We start from the raw sequence: 24,305 nt of genomic DNA on the forward strand, positions 1-24,305 counted from the left end.
CTACCATGACCCTGTGAGGAAATCATCATTGTGATCCCCATTTCACAGAAAAGGACACTTAAGGGCAGAGGGTGAGTGATGTGTCTGTCCCAGTTCACATGGAGATGAGCCTGAACACAGGAAGTCTGACTCCAGCTCTTAAAAACTCTACTCTAAACTGAACATTAACTTCTTTTTTAATTCAGGTAATACTTTAGAATCTTGCTACTATGGTATCCTCAGGATCTATGCTTTGGAATCACCTTTCAATGAGGTTTCATTTTATCTCACTAATTCTCCTCTGGATGGAGTACAAGATAAAGCTACTTTATAAGAAATTCTACCTTGTAGAATTTATATTTCATAGAAAGGATGTGATTTTTATATGAAAAGACAAATAAAATATTGATTTGTATAGCTATAGGGAAAGATAGATAATAAAGAGATCACTCAAGTTCTAGGTTCTGTTTAAAAGAGAGATGCATTATAGTTATGTACCCCTGTGACATGAATTTGTCTATCATATAACCAAATCTAAGGAATAATATGGTCCTATAGAGGGCTTTTATGGTATATATTGGTTTAAAAACAATACTTCGACTCACTTGTAGGAGATATCTCCTTTTATGTACTTCCTTGATATCTTCATATGCAAAAATGCTGCACGTCCTCTTGAGTTGACTGGGGCCTTGTCTGGCTCCTCTAGGGATAATTGGCTCATGCATACTATAGGCAGCCAAGAGGGAAGGGAGATAAACAAAAATACAGCCAGAGATAAATTCACTGCTCAACAAAGGATGTATTATTTTCAACATCTGAATAGGAGGGAGAGGGGTGGCAAATATATTTACAAGAATCATTTGTCAGTTACTTGGTGTGCAAGGAAGCCTCTTTGATGAATATGATTTTAAAAATTCCCATTATTGTTGTCAGGGTTGACTTATCTATCAGGTGCAGTTAGCAGAGTTCCCAGCCCTATAATAACTTCAGGAGCCCGAGAAAATGTTTTAATATATGATATTAATAAATACATATTTATATTAACAGCCACAAAATATAATTTTAAATACTTTTGTATAGAAGAATGAGCCCACAGAAGTTATAATGTGGCTCTGAGTTTTGTTTAAAGTAACTTACAGGTGTGCAAACTTATACAGGACAGTACTGAAATCTCTCCTAGCAATGAACTATGGGACCATGTCTATATTCAGCAATGTTAGGTATTCAAAATGTAGGTTCTCTTCTCCCCCCCCAGCTTTGTCTGTCTTTTGGGTTTTCCATTGCTTCCATCACAGGAGCGGCAGAAGAAAACGAAGCACAGATAAGCTTCAGTCACACTTCTAGGATACTCAGCGTACATGTTAACGCTCTTTAACCTGTTAAGAGTATTGTGCAGTAATCAGCATTTTCTCTACAACTGTGTATTTAGTGAAATTTTTAAACAGGAACACTACAAATTCACAATAAATTTATCAATGAATAGATTAAAATTTGAATAACTTTGTATCTAATGCTATTAATACACAGAAATAAATTTCAGATAGTTTTCATTTTGATAAATAGGCAAAGCTTTTTATTATCTTGACATAACTATTACCTTTGTGAATACTTAATGATGGGTGCACATTGAGATAACACTTTTAAAAAACAACTTTTGGATTAAGAAAGGTATGTAAATATCTATTTTTTCTTTCAAAGATAGTTCTACTTTCTGTGTTTTCATTCATTTACTTACTTCGGAGGCAATGTTTCAATATCTCTTATTTCCCTTGTTGCTGTCATTGTAAATCCATCAATCACGTAAAAATGTTCTTTACCAAAAAGAAGTAGCCCCTCACTGGTATCTAGGCCTTGGACTCGTGCACAGCGATACATGTGTTGGATCTATAAAGAAAATCATAATAATACAACTTTTTAAAAGTTTCAGATTATACCCATTTTGAAATAACTGAAGCAAAATGTTTTTAAACATCTCTTTATGACTAAACAGAATTTTACAAAAAAATTACTCCATTATGGCATTGCCTGAACTAAGCATAGTAGACCTAAGTTTAAGCAAATTAAAAGGAATCAGCTATGACTATAGCCTGAATTGCAGTTGACTTCAGCAAAAGGAAAAACCGTTTATTCCCATCCATCCATCCATCTCTCCAAATATTCACTGAGTGCTCACTCTGTGCCAGGTACACATGTGCTAGGTTCTACAAGTGATAAACAAGTTAGATGAGGTCCCTGCTCTCATGGGGGGAGATAGACACATTTAGCCTGGTAGGCAAGGGAATTGAGGCACACATGTAAGGAGATTAGAATAGGATTGTGTCTTTTGTGAGGCAAGATGATACAGAGAGAAAAAGGTCTGCAGAGCCTGATAGTTGTATATGAATTCCTAATTCTATTCTTAATAGTTGTATAAACTGGTCCAGTTATTTAATTTCTCTGGGCTTTGGTGTCTTCATGTCAAATATACCTCACTGGGTTGCTGTGAGATTTAAGTGAGGTTAGTGTACATAAACATGTTCGGAAGAATTGTGGGTTGTCTCCTCTTCTTCATAGCTCACTTTCCTCTTTTCCATAACATCTCCTGAAACTGCAACTGTGGAATATGTCCCTATTTGCTCCCCACCTGGATTCTGGCTGCCTGGCAAACTGCTATGCCATTGAAAAAAGTCAAACTTGGCCGAGGCTGTATTTTCCTCATAGGAGGAAGCTGTTGTTAAATCTCTCAATGTAGACATTGTTTTCTTTCCAAAGGGCAGTATCTGATTCTCAGTAAAAATTTTTTCTTGCTTAAACTCAGTTCAACATGACTCAAATCAAAGTCAAACAAATGTCGAATATATGTCAGTTTGAATGTATTTCCTGCACTATTCAAACTTAAATAAATTAGAGCAGAAACTGTACTTGTGAGATTAAAAGCTTAAAAAATGAAAGCATTAGAAAATAAGACTTTCTAAAATACCCAAATATAAATAAAGTTTCATTGGCAAACTTGAACCACATCAATGTTAAAGATGTAGAATGTTACAGGAGAAATCTTTATGTACTTTAAAAATAACTCTATTATAGTATAATATACATAGAGAAAAATATTCTTTTCAAAAGTACATAGCTAGATGAATTTTCAAATGCTAAAAAACATATTACTAGCATCCAAATTAAGAAACAGAATATTACCAAGACCCCAGAAGCCTCTCTTGAGTTTTCTTCAAATCTGCTGGATTTTTACAGTTACATTTTTCCTTCTTATATTTTCACTCTAGACTGATCAGGCCATACCACTTGAACAGAATTATCTTGATTATATTCCACTGCCTGGTTACTACTTTTTAGTGGATAACATGTTAAGGTTTATACCAAGATCTAATGTAACAGGCAAAAAGAGTACCTTTAAACAAGTGATGGTCACTACACACACCATTCATTTGTGCATTCCCTTATTTATTCAACTAACTACCTCTTCATTCAAAAGTTTATTGGATATCTATTATGTAAGGTAGTTAGTTCTATAAGGCACTGGGGGTAGAAATAAGAAACAGTGTCTGCCTTTAAGGAGTTCACCATCTAGGGGAAGAGACAGACACAGACACAAATAATTATGATATGCTAATACAGAGTGATATACATAAGGCATTCTAAAAGCACAAAGGATGGGTATCTAACCAAGCCTGAGCTGGCAAGATAGTCAGAGAAAGTTTCCCATGCCTGAGCCTTAAAGATACCCAGATAAATGGGGTTATATCAAATGGGAATTACTAAGAGAGCATAAGTTATCCAAGAAAAAGGGGCACTATGGCAGAAAACACAATATGGGTAAAAGTATAAAGAAACAACATGGTGGATGTAGTGAATTGTAAGTCATAAAATGTTTAGGAGTTCAAGTGACAAGGTAGAGTCAATAAAATGAACCTGGAGTAGACAAAAGTGGTGGGGGAGAAAGAAGAGAGAAACAGGAAGGGAAGGGAAGGAGATGAATGTTAAATACAAGGCTTGAGATGATGTTATAATTTGGCTGAAGCTGCATGTAGGTGGTTACTGGAATTATGGAAGTGCAGAAAAAAATATGGAGCCAGATTACTGATAGAGTTGCCTTCGTGGATGCTGCATTAGAGATTAAGGCAAGTGTGGTGTAATAAACCAGGGTATAGATGAAGACAGTGAATTACATGCCAATTTTTAATGCTGTATTTGATGAAACTATGCTGTTTTGTGTGTTAAGAGGAATCAGATGAGAGAAGTAGAGTATTGAATCCAAAAAGTTGTTTAAATCTGCATTTCATTACAGAAGGTAAACTTCTTATCTTCCACCATTAGAGAAATACCCTGTCAACTAGTCTTGACATCCGGGAACAGGTTACTTATATACAGTTCTCACTTTCAGAGGCACAATACCTTTTCTCCTTCTTCTAATAGGCGCAGCAAGGTTGCATTGTCTGTTTTCTCCTCTTCTTCTATAGAGCTGCCGTCAGCAATCTGGTCTTGTAGCTGATCCTGGTTCTCCTCATCTCCTCCGTCAGGTGCAGATCGAGACCGTTTTAGAGGAGGTTTGACCAGACCTGCAATATAATAACCAAGACGGCCATGAGATGTTGTGGAGGCCGTGTGGGAGAGCAGTTCAGTCTCGTGTACATTTCCAATTTGAGATAACTCTTGAAGGTGTGGGTAGGTAGTACCATTCAGTGCTTAATGGCAGAGGCCCTGGGGTGACCTTAGAAAAGTTATTTACCCTCTTGGAACCTCATTTTCTCATATATAAAACTGGGATAGGATGCTAACTGCCTCAGAGATAATTCATGTAAAGTGCTTAGCATTGGGCCTAATACATAGTATATTCTTGGTAAGTGTCAGATGATGATGATAAACAGAGATTAGCTTAATTAATGGAAAGAAGGGCAGTGTCATTGAGGGAGTACCAGGAATAACCTTATTATCTTTAAAAAGGGTGAGATGGTATAATAAGGTTGGCCCTACTGTTAACAGTTGTTCATATCTTCATATAAAATACAAATTTAGGAATGTTCCAAAATGATTTTTAATCAAAATCAAAGCAGAAGGCTGACCTTTGACTTTAGCAATAGTGTCTTCACCATGCTCTGGTTCTTGCTGAGTAGTTTCACCTTCTGAACTCTCTACAATGGCGTCTTGGACAATGGCTGGATTGCCAGAGGCTAGTCGCATGTAGTATTCTTTACTGTCATAACTTATGGCTCTTCTGTATCGAGCAGGTTTCTAAGAAATAACAAAAGAAAAGGACTCAGATAATTATCTCCAAGGATTAAAATACAAGTTCCTGAGGAAAGATATGGTGTCAAGACTTCATTAAGTGTTGCCTTTTTTAGGGGCTTTTAATACACTGCATGTGTACCCACTGAATCCACAGACTTTTGGGGTAACTACTTAAAATTCCATTTATTTTAAAAATATATATTGTTATATATAAAACAATATTGTTATATGTAAGACAACAATAGTGGTTATGCCTTCCTGACATACAAATGAATAATCGCTAGCCAAATAAAGTTAAGTTAGTGCAACATGTCCTCGCTGATGTATCAGAAACTTTCCCCACACAGTAGAGAACGTTCACTATTGGAAAGCATGGAGTTGCAAGGAGACATCTAGTCTGTGAAGAGCTCAAGTGAAATAAGTAGGTCAGGCATAAAGATCCATCCATTCAGGTAGAATGATCTGTGTGAATGTTTACTTCAGATACTCAGAGGTAGTGACTCAGAAATGCTGTTCTTTCCTGTATTCTGAGGATTTGCCGGAACTCTGGAAACAGTCCAGACTTTCTTCAGATTCTTCTGAAAGTCCTGATCCAACATGGAATCAACTAGCTTCAGGCCAGAAGCTGCACTTTGGTTAGCCTGCCACTACAAGTTGGTACCTGCAATTTGCTAAAACATCCTCATTGTTTGTTGTATAAAAGAATGTGACCCATAAACCCATTAATTAAATGAGCATAGCAAGAACATAAATAAATCCATTTCTGAAGAAGAAATTACCTAGAAACATTAAAAGATTTTATTTTTTTGCACATGACATAAGGGCATTTCCTTTTCAAAATAATCTTTATTCTATAAATGAGTTCTCCAACTGACCTAAAAAATATTTTTCCTAAAGATATAATAAGAAATTAAGGTTCAAGATATCCTACAAAATTTAAAACTACAGAGGGAAAAGGTTATATGTATTCAGGTTCCCTGGATCAGAACTAGAGTTTGAATTAATAATTAAGAAAGAGATGGAATTTGAAACATGCTTTAAAATCATCCCTTTCTACACATTACTTCTTCTTTCTCATGAATAAGAATATCTAATTAAAAATATTCTATCATGGCTCTCTTCAAACTCAAGTAGACAAATATATGATCCACAGTAATGCTCATTTTAAGGAACACACTTTGCTTTTTTTTAAAGATGAATACTAACTGAAGTGGAAAGCAAGTGTCCAATTGGATAGAATATATAGTCTTAAGTACTGGACCAATTTTGAGATAAAAATATACCTGACTGAAATAATATCACTCTTCTTTTACCTTCACGTAATGAGTCAGGGAATGAAGAGAGCTGCAAGCTAACTAAGGAATGATTTGCAGCAAACGGAAATTGAAAAAATTAGGTGAAATAGGAAAGCATTAAAATGATGTAAAATACTATTACTATTATGGGAAGATCAATCTAATGGGCAAACTAATAAGAATACTGCAATTTTTCAAAAGTAAAAAAAAACAAACTGTAAACTTAATACCACCATTATCTTCAATATGTTAACTCAAAATTGTTAATTTTTAAAAAGATGAATGCATAGAAGCATAGTTACTGTTAGTGATGGGCAAGACAATGAATTAATATATGTGGGTACCTTCTACTTTTTTACTGGCTTCATAAACAGATTTAAGTTTGAACTATAAGCATTTTTCCCTCAACATTTTGAGGTACATTTCTCTGTTAAGAGCTTTATTTTTTACTGAAGTATGCGCTGAATTTTTCTGGACGTTGAAAAAACTATCCATTTTTATAATAATCAAAATTTTAAATTAGAATTGTATTTAAAAAGTGATCATTCTGCCTTCTAAGTTTCCATTAATTTTGTTCTAAGTTTGTTTCTGAAAGATAAAATGTTAAAAGAGGATGCTCTTACATCCTCAAAACACACACTCTTTAGAATCTAAAAGATTTATATGATTAATTTTAAAAAATGTTGAAGTTGTCAGGTTGCCCATTACTAATATGCCTCATAATTTGTTAGTTTACGTGAAGCGATGTATATTTTAGTGAGTGACATACAAACCCTAGAAAGAGCTAATTAGAATAAAGCCGAAAAAGACTAAAGCATCATCTCTGAGCGTGAATGAAACCAACTTTCCAACTCTTAAGGAACTTACAGAAAAAGCAAACTGAAAGCCATATTTTAAGTTAGTCTAGTCTACCATGCACTAAAAAACAACAACAACAAAAAACAAAACTGTAAGTAGTTTCAATCTTTTATGGTCATCTGTGTTTTACCTTTTGAGGAATGGTATCATCGGGTGTCTCTGGCTGTTTACTTGGGATCTCAGACTGAAAACAGGGTATTAAGTACAGACATATCAGAAAAAAAAAAAAACCCATAAAGAACACAAAAACAAAATTTTCTTGAGGACTGTATGAAATATAGAAGACGTATTCACTTACATAAATATAATAGCCTGAGCTGATTGAAATCTTATGACTATATTCTTAATTATCAAAAGTAGTAAAAACATTGCACTAAAATTCTCAGTGCCATTGAACAGGACACTCTTAAAAATCACACTGACAAAACCTCAGGATGGGCCACCACTGTCATGGATGATTTATAGGCACCTCTTTATAGAGTTTCAAAAGGAAAAAATCCTGAAATCTGGATAACAGAACCTAATGCCAGCTAGTATCTTCCATCTACCTTTTTACTCTGCTTATTCCCAGATCTGTACTGTAACAGGAGCAACTGAGTGAAATGGTTTTCTATAATACCTCATACCACAGGAAATCACTAAGTGCTTGTTAATGGAAAAACATCCTCCCATAAAAGCTCAAGAACTTATTTCCTTCATTACCTTCGCTGTTACAATTTCAGAAAGATTGAAAGCAGAAGGTAGACAGGATCAAACTAGAAAGAACTAAAAAATATATGGCAGTCGCTTTATATTTTATTCTCAGAATAAAATCCTGATTTCCAAGAAGGCAATTTCTTGCTGAGCTGTGGTATGTGATGTAAACAGAGACAGCTACAGACAATAATGCACCCAAGAACTACTACCAAAGTTTCTTCCTATTCATGGTTGATATCTGGAGAAGACGTTTACCTTTCCTTACAACAAACATAAGCAGGCAAAAAGTTTTCACAAAGGTTTGCTTCCCTAGGCAAAACATATGCTGGTCTAGTGGGACATAACTTTCAAATATTTCACATGGTTTTAATGAAACTTTATCCTTAATAGCAAACTTTAAATGGTGTATCTTATATGGAAGAATAATCTTTATACATCAGTGTCTATATCTTGATAGGAATTTGAGTTACACAAGTGAATGCCTTAGTCAAACTCACGAAATGGTTCATTTAAGATTTGTGTATTTCAATGTATGTAAATTTTACCCAAATTAAAAAAAAAAAAGAATTGTAAACAAATATTGAACTCTAATTTTATGAATGCTTGTGGAAATGCCTGGGGAGAAGGTTACTAACGTCTGCAACTTACTTTGAAATTAACACAAAAAATAAGATAGATTGCTGGATAGATATGTAATAAACCAGTATAACAGAATGGACTAATTACCATTGTCAAATGCAACTGTGATGTTCCCTATATATTCTATAATATATCTCCAAATAGAATGTGGGCAGAGTCTACCATGTATAATCTTGTATCTTCTCTGTAGCACATGGTACAGTGTTGGCTTAATACAAATTTGCTTATTGATCAATTTGCTATTGAAGGCACAGCATTCAATAGCAAAGACATATATTATACTAATAATTTTAACATTATCATGGTTCCCTTTTTTAAAAGAAATTCATCACTGTATTACATAATATATTCATACAGAAATGTAGATTTCTCAAAGTCAGAATTTCTAGAGAACAACCTAACAGATCCTTTTCTTCAAATATTTTACTTTGCTGGAAATGAAAATTCCTGAACGAGTTGTTTAGTTTTTATGAGTTTTGTGACTTCTATATATCAAATTAAAAAATGTGTGGAGGCAGCCACAAAAGACTCCCTTAATTAGAAAAGGAAACTTGAAGTGAATCTTTTCTACCCCAGCTTCTAAGGAGCCTATTAACAGGTAGATAGGTATGGCTTTACCCCAATGATCTTGGCAAAGAACAGTACATTTGTTTGAAATTACTGTTTTATGAAAATAAGGGATGATAGAATTAAAATCAGGTAGTATGTAAATAGGAATTTTTAAAAAAATGGCATAATATGGGATCTTATTCTCCTTCCTTAGGATTCAGAGTAATGAGAGAATTGCTTAGAAACAAGATTTTGTGTTTCTATCATATCAACCCCAGGCTCACATCTGAACATTATCCATAACTGATACTGCCACTTAATATGTAGCAGAAGTTCAGGGCAATTTAGTGTAGCTATGTTCATTACACAAATTACTCCCTTCCCCCAGGAAAGTCACTGTGCAGAGAGGATCAATTATTTTCACGTGAGAGTACAAAATTTTCCACAGGTATGTAATTTTTGTCAAAATATTAATGATCATTATCATTGTTGCTGTTAGTAAAATAATTTTAGGTGATAAACTTCCAAAGCTTTTAAGTCTGCAGCAAATGAAATACTAAACTAAATACTATAATTTATAAACAACCAGTTTAAAAAACGAGAAATAAAGTTTAAAACCTAAGAATAATAGGTAAGTTATTTTTCATGCACTATGTAACATTATTAAAGTTTGAGAATTGTGAGTTTACTGACTAAAGAAATAATCAACATGGATGAGTAGAAAAATGGGGGAAGGAAAAAAACAAAGGCACCCAGTGTTCTTTTTTACTTTAATTGGTCTTTTTCACTTTAATTATTATGCTTGTTATTTTTGTGTGTAGTAATGAAGGTGTCAGGGATTGATTTTGGTGATGAATGTACAACTATGTAATGGTACTGTGAACAACTGAATGTCTGATTCGTTTTGTATGACTGCATGGTATGTGAATATATCTCAATAAATGAATTTAAAAAAAAAGAAATATCAACAGATTCATCTCTAAATGTTTAAAGATTTTAGGAGAAGATTAACTTTTTAATCATAACTGTATTCTTCTAGATTAAGCAACAGGACTAGAAACCTAAAAGTTATTTAGAAACAATAATTATTCCTAATAAATATGGGAAAAGACCAAATCATTTACCCTTGCTCCAAGTAAATCCTGTTTTACATAGAAAGAGGCTTCAAAATAAAGCAATTTTTAGGTTGGCAAAGAACTGTTACGTCACAAAACACAATGACTATATTTTATAAATACATGCATGTCAGGAGGGCAACACATTTATGGGGTCAGAGAGAAGAACTGACTGATCTCTAACCCTAGGAAGCAATATTTAATATAGTTTAGGGCAGAGGTCTACAATGAAGCTAGTGAAGCTTAAAATTCAAGGGCTCTCACTTTCCATGGGCCCCTTTCAAAAGGCTGGAAGAGGGAGGGGTTCTAGTTATCTTGTATTATTTTTCTTAAAGAATCCTCCTCCAACTTGTATAAACTTCAGGGACCATAAAATCTGGCTCCAGCCCTTCATGGTGGAAAAACTTGAGAATTAGGAACATTCTAATAAAGAACAGGAAGTAATGGGTAAAATCTAGAAGACAGAGTGCTGTTGATCCATTCACTCGACATTTATTAAGTACTAGATTCTCTGTTTGCAGTAGTGAGACAAAGGCTAAAAAATGGTTTCTGCCTGGAAGACGCTTACTGCCTATAATGCTACACAACAGGCAAACATCGGAATCTTTTCTTTTTCAAAGTGATTCAACTATTGATGGACTATTGACCTTTACTCAATATATCTTATTCTTAAGATGCTGTGACCTAGAAGGGGCTCCTTAATCTCTATAGGTTTCACTTCCTCATGGGTAAAACAGGGATAATAACAGCAACTATACTGCAGAAGGCAGCTAATGAGACACAAAATATCTTTCTCACTGTGTTTTTCAAATATTAGCTCTTCTTTTTTGATTTCATGACAGAAGTCAGTGGCATGACAGATATTTATACTTTAGACTTTTCTTTGTTGTCAACATTGCCAGAATGTATACTCCACAAAATAAAAATGGATTTTGAACTAGCAAACCAAAATAAAAATTATGCATTCAGAAAATTTCATCACAGGTTAACCTTGACTTGTGTACGAACTAAGCAGCTTGAATTCAGCATTCTGTAATTGCCTCCATCATCCCTTTTCCCTTTTATGTAAACACATCTCCAACACTTCCAGACCTTGTATTTTACAACATGCAACCTATTTGTTAAAAAACACGTTCCTTCTGGTACATACTTATTTATGAGTATGTCAGTTTGGATTTCAGAGGCTGGTGAAATTCTTTGCTTAGGTAAAATGCTTATGATACGAAGGTTCTAAGTGTGAACTCTGAGTAAGCTGTTTATGTCTGATGAAGTCTAAACATACTTAAACATACTTTTTAAAACAATATTGTTAAAAAGAAGGAAAGGAGTAGATAAGATAAAACATTATGTTTACTGAAAAATAACTCAAAGCTCATTTAAACAAAAATAGTGAGTAGATCTCATATTTAAGAGGGCATATTTATTTTATATTTTAATATTCTTGAGTAGATTTAATTGAAATGAGTGATTCAATAAAAAAATGTTTTATCAAAATATTACAGGCTTAAATTCTTAATCAATTACTTGTTTGGGAAAAGAGATACATAATTAGAGAATGTATTGCTTTTGCAAAAGTACGCACTGGTAAAAGGCTGCAAAATTACGAATGAATTAAATTTTTTACATAGTGCCAACATTAGAAATTATAGTGCTTTAAGTTATAGCTATGAAAAAGCATGACATTCTTGACATAAGTCAGTATCTTTGAGAAGGGTAGACTTCAGAGAACTATCTTTATTTAAATATCTTAAGTACATATTACAGAATATAAGACATGTTCTAAGTCATACCAGGACAGAGGTATTGCAAAGAATGCATGATAAATGGAACCAGGCTTTTGGTAGAGATGAAAATAGGCATTGGGACAATTTAGGCTGCTTTACATTATATGACCGGAACTATTTATTAGAAGACCTATGTTTTAAGTTTCTTTATAAATCTTAAGTTTTTTCATTTGTTGAGGGAATCAAATATAAAGCCATGAATGTGAAAGCACTTAAACCATGGAGGTTTCAAACTGAAGTTTTTAATCAAATACAATAAAAATTCTTCACTGGGCAGGTGGGTGGGCTGTATGACCTCTCAGAGTCTATAAATCCTATTAACCAAATATCCAACAAGAATATACCCAAAATGAAGGGATGATTCTTTGTAGTGATCTGAGTTTCTCATCAGATATGGGAGTCCCATAAATCCGACAAATAATCTAGATTTATTTAGAGACAGTTAAAATAGTAGGCTGAAAAAAAACATGGAATGTGCTTCTTTGAGTGGTACTAGCAACAATTTCATCCCACAGATTATTTGAAGATAGGGTGGTCAGTGATTCTCAGACTGAAAAATCAGAGTAAAGATCAGATTTTTGAGGAGGGGGATAACTTTAGAATATGCTTTTCCAAAGTATCTTTAAAAAGTAATAATATTGTTTTTGATAATTTAAATGACAATAAAGGAAGGCATGAGAATTTCCTGCTTGTCAGAAAGGGGTACAGTTTTTTTTTTTTTTTTTTCCCAAAAAAAAAAAAAAAACACAAAATTCTGGTCTAATGGTCAGGGATTCTATAGAGCTGCACAACCCAATACTGTAGCCACTAGCCTCAAGTGGCGACTGAGTCCTTGAAATGTGGTCTGTCTGAATTGAGATGCTCTGTGAATGTAAAATACATATTGGCTTCCAAACACTTGGTGAAAAAAAATGAACTATATCATTTAAATAATATTTTTATAATTTATTACACATTAAAATAATATTTTCAATATATTTATTTTAAATTATTAAATTTATTTATTATTAAATTATTTAAAGTAATTATTAAAATGAATTTTACCTGTTTAATTTTGTTTTTTAAACATGGTTACTTGAGAATTTAAATTTCCATACGTGGCTTGCATTTGTGGCATGAATTTTATTTCTACTGGTCAGTGATTCTCTAGAAGGAATTTCCTGTTTAGGAGGCTAGACGTGATTGTGGAATCCTCTTTCAATTCCAAAAGTTGTGATTATATAACAAAAATGAATCTCTATAAGAGGAGAGGATTTTTAATTGTTGGATATGAAGAACTGAATTACTATTTAGAAAATGTTGTGAGGCTTTTCCGAATACTTTTGTGTTTTCTCTTCTTAAATTTGTTGTGACTTCATTGGAGAAGCCTATGCTTCCCCAGTTGTTAAAAACATGATTCTTGGGCCATTATCAACTTAGACAAAGTTTTTCTAGTCTTGTGCACTATTATGCAGTCCTGTGCAAAAAGCTGAATGATGACTTTGAGAAGGGTAATTTACTTACCTGAATAAAAAGGAACTTAAGGGAAAATGTTTTAAATCTGTAGAGTCAGTCATGAAACTTCTAAACATTAACAGAAAGATCTGCCTATTTAGGCTATTTTATTCTTTGGCTGCTCTCTGTATTTCTTCAAAGTATTGCTTAGTGCCAACATTTATTTTATTAATTTAGCACTCATTTCTAGAATGCTTATTCTGTGCCAACATTATTCTAAGTACTTTACGAATTGTAACTATCTTAATCCTTCCACCAGCCCTATAAGATCTATTATTTTCCCCATTTTAGACATAAGGAAACTGAAACTTAAAGGGGTTCAATGACCCATATTAGGTCACCCAGTTTGTAAAGTGGCAGAGCCAGTCTGGCTCGAGTCTGTGATCTAAACTATGTAACCATTATGTCTCCCTGGGATAGTGTTATGTTTTATCACTCTACCTCTGCCTTGACATTACCAATTTAATACACAGTTTATTGAATTTTTCTGAGGTAGATGTTTTGGATAATTGACATAATAAGGAAAAATGCTAACGAAGAAACGAAAAACCTGAACAACTTGACAGAGCTGTTACAAATATTTAATTCTGCATACTCACCGCCACGTTAGTCTCTTGTTCTGTTTCTGGCATGTAAGGGTAATGGTTATAAAACATATCATTTCGCACCATTTTTTTCCTCATTCTGCAGGGCCCTTCTGTCATCTCCAACATCCATTTGTCTAGATGGGAACCAATGGGAGGGCCCCATAATCCTCTCTCCCGTAACAGTTCATACTCAATCTGGCACCATTCCTCTGTCACATATTTCAGGGCATTTTGCTGGCGCTAAAGATAAAGATTCCAGGTTGGTTTTCAAGTAAAGAAGGAGTAACAATAAACAGTCTACAAATAACTTAAAATCAAGTTAATATTTGGAAATAAAAGCAATCCATAGCATCTCAGTCAATATTTTATATAATATAAGCAAAATTACGTTTATTTTATGGTTCAAATAAGCTAACCATTTTGTGAAAATGAGGGGTTTATGTGGTGACACAAGAAGGTAATTATTTTGGCATCAAAGAAATGACAGATATGTACAGGGTAGAGTATACAATATAGTCGAATACAGAATTGAAGGAGCTTTGTTACTCTGGCCCAGGAAAGATGGTAATATTACTTGTGAAGATAAATCAACATGGTATTTTAAGGATGATCTCCTACCCCAGAATTGGAAAACAGCTACTAGAACATGTATAGGGGAAAATCTAGGAAAACAGATAAAAAAATATTGACAACAAACCAGATTCCTGGTAAGCTTGGTAAACATTTCTAAAGATTTTAGGTAAAGAAAATAAACACATAGCACTGATAAGAACTTGATGTTTATATAAAAATCAAAGAAAATCTGTTTTTTTATTGGCCACTGGGAAAGATACAAGTGTACTAAACCATTTAACTAAATTGGAAATTTATCACTTGATATAATTTCTTGCTATTTGCCAAATGACAAGCTGCAAAACATTTCAGTAGTTGATTATAATGATTTATATCCAATGATTTGGGGAATGTAAGTATACAACATAAGTTCAGTAATAAAGATCACATTATAAAGTACAGATTATTGAAAAAATAATCATGAAATTACATGATATCATAGTAGTGCTAATGTGTTTCTGGAAAAAAAAAAAACACCACCCTGTACTCAACTAAAGACCTAGTGCTATATGCATAAAATATTAGCAGTTAATCATTCACAAATCTTTAACAGATATAAAGAAGCTGTTTTGGAAATAAAATATTTATGATATGTTGTTGAGAAATTATGAATTCACCAAGGGGATTTCATGGAATTTATTTTTCAGTGACATAATCACCAAACACCTATAATAAAAAAGAACTATATTTTATCTTGTAACTTTTTTAGAATTTTAAGAGGCTTGTCAGTGATTTTGATGCCTATCTTCACAATATCATTTTTAAGCCTGACAGAGGGATCATGTACATTTTTATTTTTATTAGGAACAAAGAAATGGAATATGTCAGTAGTGAATGTCAATAGGATTCAGTTGTGTTTCTTTCCAGTTTGTTGTTTTTTTAGTTCAGTATGCCTACAGGAAATTCAAAATTTTCTATCTTAAAATCAATGGCCAAAGCAGCTGTTGTTGGGATTATTTAAAGTCATCATCTGATGATGAATACAGTTCAGAAATTTGCCCTTAAAATGGGTAGGAGGAGGCGGGGCAAGATGGCAGACTGGTGAGCTGTATGTTTTAGTTACTCCTCCAGGAAAGTAGGTAAAAAGCCAGGAACTGCGTGGACTGGACACCACAGAGCAATCTGTCTTTGGGCATACTTCATACAACACTCATGAAAACGTGGAACTGCTGAGATCAGCGAAATCTGTAAGTTTTTGCGGCCAGGGGACCCGCGCCCCTCCCTGCCAGGCTCAGTCCCGGGGGAGGAGGGGCTGTCAGCTCCAGGAAGGAGAAGGGAGAATTGCAGTGGCTGCTCTTACCGGAAACTCATTCTACTGATTCAAACTCCAACCATAGATAGACTGAGGCCAGACACCAGAGACTCTGAGAGCAGCCAGCCCAGCAGAGAGGAGACAGGCATAGAAAAAAAACAACACGAAAAACTCCAAAATAAAAGCAGAGGATTTTTGGAGTTCTGGTGAACACAGAAAGGGGAAGGGCGGAGATCAGGCCTTGAGGCGCATATGCAAATCCCGAAGCAAGGCTGATCTCTCTGCCCTGGGCACTTTTCCTTAATGGCCCTGGATGCTTTGTCTATTAGCATTTCAATAACCCATTAGATCTCTGAGGAGGGCCGTTTTTTTTTTTTTTTTTTTTTTGTTTTGTTTTTTTTTTTTTAAATCCTTTTTGCTTTTTTCTAAAACAATTACTCTAAGAAGCTCAATACAGAAAGCTTCAAAGAATTGAAATTTGGGCACATCAAGTCAAGAGCAGAACTAAGAGAGCTCTGAGACAAAAGGCAATAATCCAGTGGCTGAGAAAATTCACTAAACAACACAACTTCCCAAGAAAAGGGGGGTGTCCGCTCACAGCCACCATCCTGGTGAACAGGAAACACTCCTGCCCATCGCCAGCCCCATAGCCCAGAGCTGCCCCAGACAACCCAGTGTGACGGAAGTGCTTCAAATAACAGGCACACACCACAAAACTGGGCGTGGACATTAGCCTTCCCTGCAACCTCAGCTGAATGTCCCAGAGCTGGGAAGGGGGAGCAGTGTGAATTAACAGAGCCCCATTCAGCCATCATTTGAGCAGACTGGGAGCCTCCCAACACAGCCCAGCAGCCCAGAACCGCCCTGGGGGGACGGCACTCACCTGCGACATAGCACAGTCATCCCTCAACAGAGGACCCGGGGTGCACAGCCTGGAAGAGGGGCCCACTTGCAAGTCTCAGGAGCCATACGCCAATACCAAAGACTTGTGGGTCAGTGGCAGAGACAAACTGTGGCAGGACTGAACTGAAGGATTAGACTATTGCAGTAGCTTTAAAACTCTAGGATCATCAGGGAGATTTGATTGTTAGGGCCACCCCCCCTCCCCGACTGCCCAGAAACACGCCCCACATACAGGGCAGGCAACACCAACTACACACGCAAGCTTGGGACACCAATTGGGCCCCACAAGACTCACTCCCCCACTCACCAAAAAGGCTAAGCAGGGGAGATCTGGCTTGTGGAGAACAGGTGGCTCGTGGACGCCACCTGCTGGTTAGTTAGAGAAAGTGTACTCCACGAAGCTGTAGATCTGATAAATTAGAGATAAGGACTTCAACTGGTCTACAAACCCTAAAAGAACCCTATCAAGGTCAGCAAATGCCACGAGGCCAAAAACAACAGAAAATTATAAAGCATATGAAAAAACCAGACGATATGGATAACCCAAGCCCAAGCACCCAAATCAAAAGACCAGAAGAGACACACCTAGAGCAGCTACTCAAAGAACTAAAGATGAACAATGAGACCCTAGTACGGGATATGAAGGAAATCAAGAAGACCCTAGAAGAGCATAAAGAAGACATTGCAAGACTAAATAAAAAAATGGATGATCTTATGGAAATTAAAGAAACTGTTGACCAAATTAAAAAGATTCTGGACACTCATAGTACAAGACTAGAGGAAGTTGAACAACGAATCAGTGACCTGGAAGATGACAGAATGGAAAATGAAAACATAAAAGAAAGAATGGGGAAAAAAATTGAAAAACTCGAAATGGACCTCAGGGATATGATAGATAATATGAAACGTCCAAATATAAGACTCATTGGTGTCCCAGAAGGGGAAGAAAAGGGTAAAGGTCTAGGAAGAGTATTCAAAGAAATTGTTGGGGAAAACTTCCCAAATCTTCTAAACAACATAAATACACAAATCATAAATGCTCAGCGAACTCCAAATAGAATAAATCCAAAAAAACCCACTCCGAGACATATACTGATCACACTGTCAAACATAGAAGAGAAGGAGCAAGTTCTGAAAGCAGCAAGAGAAAAGCAATTCACCACATACAAAGGAAACAGCATAAGACTAAGTAGTGACTACTCAGCAGCCACCATGGAGGCGAGAAGGCAGTGGCACGATATATTTAAAATTCTGAGTGAGAGGAATTTCCAGCCAAGAATACTTTATCCAGCAAAGCTCTCCTTCAAATTTGAGGGAGAGCTTAAATTTTTCACAGACAAAGAAATGCTGAGAGAATTTGCTAACAAGAGACCTGCCCTACTGGAGATACTAAAGGGAGCCCTACAGACAGAGAAACAAAGACAGGACAGAGAGACTTGGAGAAAGGTTCAGTACTAAAGAGATTCGGTATGGGTACAATAAAGGATATTAATAGAGAGAGGGAAAAATATGGCAAACATAATCCAAAGGATAAGATGGCCGATTCAAGAAATGCCTTCACGGTTTTAACGTTGAATGTAAATGGATTAAACTCCCCAATTAAAAGATATAGATTCGCAGAATGGATCAAAAAAAATGAACCATCAATATGTTGCATACAAGAGACCCATCTTAGACACAGGGACACAAAGAAACTGAAAGTGAAAGGATGGAAAAAAATATTTCATGCAAGCTACAGCCAAAAGAAAGCAGGTGTAGCAATATTAATCTCAGATAAAATAGACTTCAAATGCAGGGACGTTTTGAGAGACAAAGAAGGCCACTACATACTAATAAAAGGGGCAATTCAGCAAGAAGAAATAACAATCGTAAACGTCTATGCACCCAATCAAGGTGCCACAAAATACATGAGAGAAACATTGGCAAAACTAAAGGAAGCAATTGATGTTTCCACAATAATTGTGGGAGACTTCAACACATCACTCTCTCCTATAGATAGATCAACCAGACAGAAGACCAATAAGGAAATTGAAAACCTAAACAATCTGATAAATGAATTAGATTTAACAGACATCTACAGGACATTACATCCCAAATCAACAGGATACACATACTTTTCTAGTGCTCACGGAACTTTCTCCAGAATAGATCATATGCTGGGACATAAAACAAGCCTCAATAAATTTAAAAAGATTGAAATTATTCAAAGCACATTCTCTGACCACAATGGAATACAATTAGAAGTCAATAACCATCAGAGACTTAGAAAATTCACAAATACCTGGAGGTTAAACAACACACTCCTAAACAATCAGTGGGTTAAAGAAGAAATAGCAAGAGAAATTGCTAAATATATAGAGACGAATGAAAATGAGAACACAACATACCAAAACCTATGGGATGCAGCAAAAGCAGTGCTAAGGGGGAAATTTATAGCACTAAACGCATATATTAAAAAGGAAGAAAGAGCCAAAATCAAAGAACTAATGGATCAACTGAAGAAGCTAGAAAATGAACAGCAAACCAATCCTAAACCAAGTACAAGAAAAGAAATAATAAGGATTAAAGCAGAAATAAATGAAATAGAGAACAAAAAAACAATAGAAAGGATAAATATCACCAAAAGTTGGTTCTTTGAGAAGATCAACAAGATTGACAAGCCCCTAGCTAGACTGACAAAATCAAAAAGAGAGAAGACCCATATAAACAAAATAATGAATGAAAAAGGTGACATAACTGCAGATCCTGAAGAAATTAAAAAAATTATAAGAGGATATTATGAACAACTGTATGGCAACAAACTGGATAATGTAGAAGAAATGGACAATTTCCTGGAAACATATGAACAACCTAGACTGACCAGAGAAGAAATAGAAGACCTCAACCAACCCATCACAAGCAAAGAGATCCAATCAGTCATCAAAAATCTTCCCACAAATAAATGCCCAGGGCCAGATGGCTTCACAGGGGAATTCTACCAAACTTTCCAGAAAGAACTGACACCAATCTTACTCAAACTCTTTCAAAACATTGAAAAAAATGGAACACTACCTAATTCATTTTATGAAGCTAACATCAATCTAATACCAAAACCAGGCAAAGATGCTACAAAAAAGGAAAACTACCGGCCAATCTCCCTAATGAATATAGATGCAAAAATCCTCAACAAAATACTTGCAAATCGAATCCAAAGACACATTAAAAAATCATACACCATGACCTAGTGGGGTTCATTCCAGGCATGCAAGGATGGTTCAACATAAGAAAAACAATCAATGTATTACAACACATTAAAAACTCGAAAGGGAAAAATCAATTGATCATCTCAATAGATGCTGAAAAAGCATTTGACAAAATCCAACATCCCTTTTTGATAAAAACACTTCAAAAGGTAGGAATTGAAGGAAACTTCCTCAACATGATAAAGAGCATATATGAAAAACCCACAGCCAGCATAGTACTCAATGGTGAGAGACTGAAAGCCTTCCCTCTAAGATCAGGAACAAGACAAGGATGCCCGCTGTCACCACTGTTATTCAACATTGTGCTGGAAGTGCTAGCCAGGGCAATCCGGCAAGACAAAGAAATAAAAGGCATCCAAATTGGAAAAGAAGAAGTAAAACTGTCATTGTTTGCAGATGATATGATCTTATATCTAGAAAACCCTGAGAAATCAACGATACACCTACTAGAGCTAATAAACAAATTTAGCAAAGTAGCGGGATACAAGATTAATGCACATAAGTCAGTAATGTTTCTATATGCTAGAAATGAACAAACTGAAGAGACACTCAAGAAAAAGATACCATTTTCAATAGCAACTAAAAAAATCAAGTACCTAGGAATAAACTTAACCAAAGATGTAAAAGACCTATACAAAGAAAACTACATAACTCTACTAAAAGAAATAGAAGGGGACCTTAAAAGATGGAAAAATATTCCATGTTCATGGATAGGAAGGCTAAATGTCATTAAGATGTCAATTCTACCCAAACTCATCTACAGATTCAATGCAATCCCAATCAAAATTCCAACAACCTACTTTGCAGACTTGGAAAAGCTAGTTATCAAATTTATTTGGAAAGGGAAGATGCCTCGAATTGCTAAAGACACTTTAAAAAGAAAAACGAAGTGGGAGGACTTACACTCCCTGACTTTGAAGCTTATTATAAAGCCACAGTTGCCAAAACAGCATGGTACTGGCACAAAGATAGACATATAGATCAATGGAATCGAATTGAGAATTCAGAGATAGACCCTCAGATCTATGGCCGACTGATCTTTGATAAGGCCCCCAAAGTCACCGAACTGAGCCATAATGGTCTTTTCAACAAATGGGGCTGGGAGAGTTGGATATCCATATCCAAAAGAATGAAAGAGGACCCCTACCTCACCCCCTACACAAAAATTAACTCAAAATGGACCAAAGATCTCAATATAAAAGAAAGTACCATAAAACTCCTAGAAGATAATGTAGGAAAACATCTTCAAGACCTTGTATTAGGCGGCCACTTCCTAGACTTTACACCCAAAGCACAAGCAACAAAAGAGAAAATAGATCAATGGGAACTCCTCAAGCTTAGAAGTTTCTGCACCTCAAAGGAATTTCTCAAAAAGGTAAAGAGGCAGCCAACTCAATGGGAAAAATTTTTGGAAACCATGTATCTGACAAAAGACTGATATCTTGCATATACAAAGAAATCCTACAACTCAATGACAATAGCACAGACAGCCCAATTATAAAATGGGCAAAAGATATGAAAAGACAGTTCTCTGAAGAGGAAATACAAATGGCCAAGAAACACATGAAAAAATGTTCAGCTTCACTAGCTATCAGAGAGATGCAAATTAAGACCACAATGAGATACCATCTAACACCGGTTAGAATGGCTGCCATTAAACAAACAGGAAACTACAAATGCTGGAGGGGATGTGGAGAAATTGGAACTCTTATTCATTGTTGGTGGGACTGCGTAATGGTTCAGCCACTCTGGAAGTCAGTCTGGCAGTTCCTTAGAAAACTAGATATAGAGCTACCATTCGATCCAGCGATTGCACTTCTCGGGATATACCCGGAAGATCGGAAAGCAGTGACACGAACAGATATCTGCACGCCAATGTTCATAGCAGCATTATTCACAATTGCCAAGAGATGGAAACAACCCAAATGTCCATCAACAGATGAGTGGATAAATAAAATGTGGTATATACACACGATGGAATACTACGCGGCAGTAAGAAGGAACGATCTGGTGAAACATATGACAACATGGATGAACCTTGAAGACATAATGCTGAGCGAAATAAGCCAGGCACAAAAAGAGAAATATTATATGCTACCACTAATGTGAACTTTGAAAAATGTAAAACAAATGGTTTATAATGTAGAATGTAGGGGAACTAGCAGTAGAGAGCAATTAAGGAAGGGGGAACAATAATCCAAGAAGAACAGATAAGCTATTTAACGTTCTGGGGATGCCCAGAAATGACTATGGTCTGTTAATTTCTGATGGATGTAGTAGGAACAAGTTCACTGAAATGTTGCTATAGTATGTAACTTTCTTGGGGTAAAGTAGGAACATGTTGGAAGTTAAGCAGTTATCTTAGGTTAGTTGTCTTTTTCTTACTCCCTTGCTATGGTCTCTTTGAAATGTTCTTTTATTGTATGTTTGTTTTCTTTCTAACTTTTTTTTTCATACGGTTGATTTGAAAAAAGAAGGGAAAGTTAAAAAAAAAAAAAAAAGAAAAAAGACAAACAAGGATAAAAAAACAAACAAACAAACAAAAAAAACGATGTAGTGCCCCCTTGAGGAGCCTGTGGAGAATGCAGGGGTATTCGCCTACCCCACCTCCATGGTTGCTAACATGACCACAGACATAGGGGACTGGTGGTTTGATGGGTTGAGCCCTCTACCATAAGTTTTACCCTTGGGAAGACGGTTGCTGCAAAGGAGAGGCTAGGCCTCCCTGTATTTGTGCCTAAGAGTCTCCTCCTGAATGCCTCTCTGTTGCTCAGATGTGGCCCTCTCTCTCTGGCTAAGCCAACTTGAAAGGTGAAATCACTGCCCTCCCCCCTACGTGGGATCAGACACCCAGGGAAGTGAATCTCCCTGGCAACGTGGAATATGACTCCCGGGGAGGAATGTAGACCCGGCATCGTGGGATGGAGAACATCTTCTTGACCAAAAGGGGGATGTGAAAGGAAATGAAATAAGCTTCAGTGGCAGAGAGATTCCAAAACGAGCCGAGAGATCACTCTGGTGGGCACTCTTACGCACACTTTAGACAACCTTTTTTAGGTTCTAAAGAATTGGGGTAGCTGGTGGTGGATACCTGAAACTATTAAACTACAACCCAGAACCCATGAATCTCGAAGACAGTTGTATAAAAATGTAGCTTATGAGGGGTGACAGTGGGATTGGGAATGCCATGGGGACCAAACTCCACTTTGTCTAGTTTATGGATGGATGTGTAGAAAAGTAGGGGAAGCAAACAAACAGACAAAGGTACCTAGTGTTCTTTTTTACTTCAATTGCTCTTTTTCACTCTAATTATTATTCTTGTTATTTTTGTGTGTGTGCTAATGAAGGTGTCAGGGATTGATTTAGGTGATGAATGTACAACTATGTAACGGTACTGTAAACAATCGAAAGTACAATTTGTTTTGTATGACTGCGTGGTATGTGAATATATCTCAATAAAATGATGATTAAAAAAAAAAAAAAAAAAAAAAAAAAAAAGAAAAGTAGGGGAAGCAAACAAACAGACAAAGGTACCTAGTGTTCTTTTTTACTTCAATTGCTCTTTTTCACTCTAATTATTATTCTTGTTATTTTTGTGTGTGTGCTAATGAAGGTGTCAGGGATTGATTTAGGTGATGAATGTACAACTATGTAATGGTACTGTAAACAATCGAAAGTACAATTTGTTTTGTATGACTGCGTGGTATGTGAATATATCTCAATAAAATGATGATTAAAAAAAAAAAAAAAAAAAAAATGGGTAGGAGACTCCTGGAGATGAGCCTGGACCCAGCACCGTGGGATTGAGAAGATCTTGACCAGAAGGGGAAAGAGAGATGAAACAAAATAACATTCCAGAGGCTGAGAGATTTCAAATGGAGTCGAGGGGTTACTCTGGAGGTTATTCTTATGTGCTATATAGATATCACCTTTTAGTCTTTGATGTGTTGGAATGGCTAGAGGGAAATACCTGGGGCTATCGAGCTGCAACCCAGTGACCTTGATTCTTGAAGACGATTGTACAACTATGCAGCTTGCACAGTATGACTGTGTGACTGTGAAAACCTTGTGGCTTGC

The 24,305-nt window shown here is 35.7% G+C and overlaps 1 protein-coding gene across 10 annotated transcripts in view; it reads right to left on the reverse strand.

The window, feature by feature from the left end:
* WDFY3 (WD repeat and FYVE domain containing 3) overlaps positions 1-24,305 on the reverse strand; it is a 364,802-nt gene that overhangs the window by 56,196 nt on the left and 284,301 nt on the right. For 8 of the 10 annotated variants that reach the window (XR_005215912.1, XR_005215911.1, XM_037830160.1 and 5 more), the window contains 6 exons: positions 14,232-14,459; positions 7,486-7,539; positions 5,037-5,205; positions 4,369-4,532; positions 1,715-1,863; positions 585-705 (listed from right to left, as the gene is read on the reverse strand). Coding sequence is in view for 8 of the 10 variants with exons in the window: in XM_037830160.1 (XP_037686088.1) it covers positions 585-705; positions 1,715-1,863; positions 4,369-4,532; positions 5,037-5,205; positions 7,486-7,539; positions 14,232-14,459 (885 nt within the window). In the remaining 2 variants the exon portion in view is untranslated. The remainder of the gene's footprint in view (positions 1-584; positions 706-1,714; positions 1,864-4,368; positions 4,533-5,036; positions 5,206-7,485; positions 7,540-14,231; positions 14,460-24,305) is intronic. The other 2 variants (XM_037830163.1, XM_037830161.1) reach the window with 1 other exon arrangement.

This window comes from Choloepus didactylus, chromosome 3 (genome assembly GCF_015220235.1).
Source record: "Choloepus didactylus isolate mChoDid1 chromosome 3, mChoDid1.pri, whole genome shotgun sequence".
NCBI lineage: Eukaryota > Metazoa > Chordata > Mammalia > Pilosa > Megalonychidae > Choloepus > Choloepus didactylus.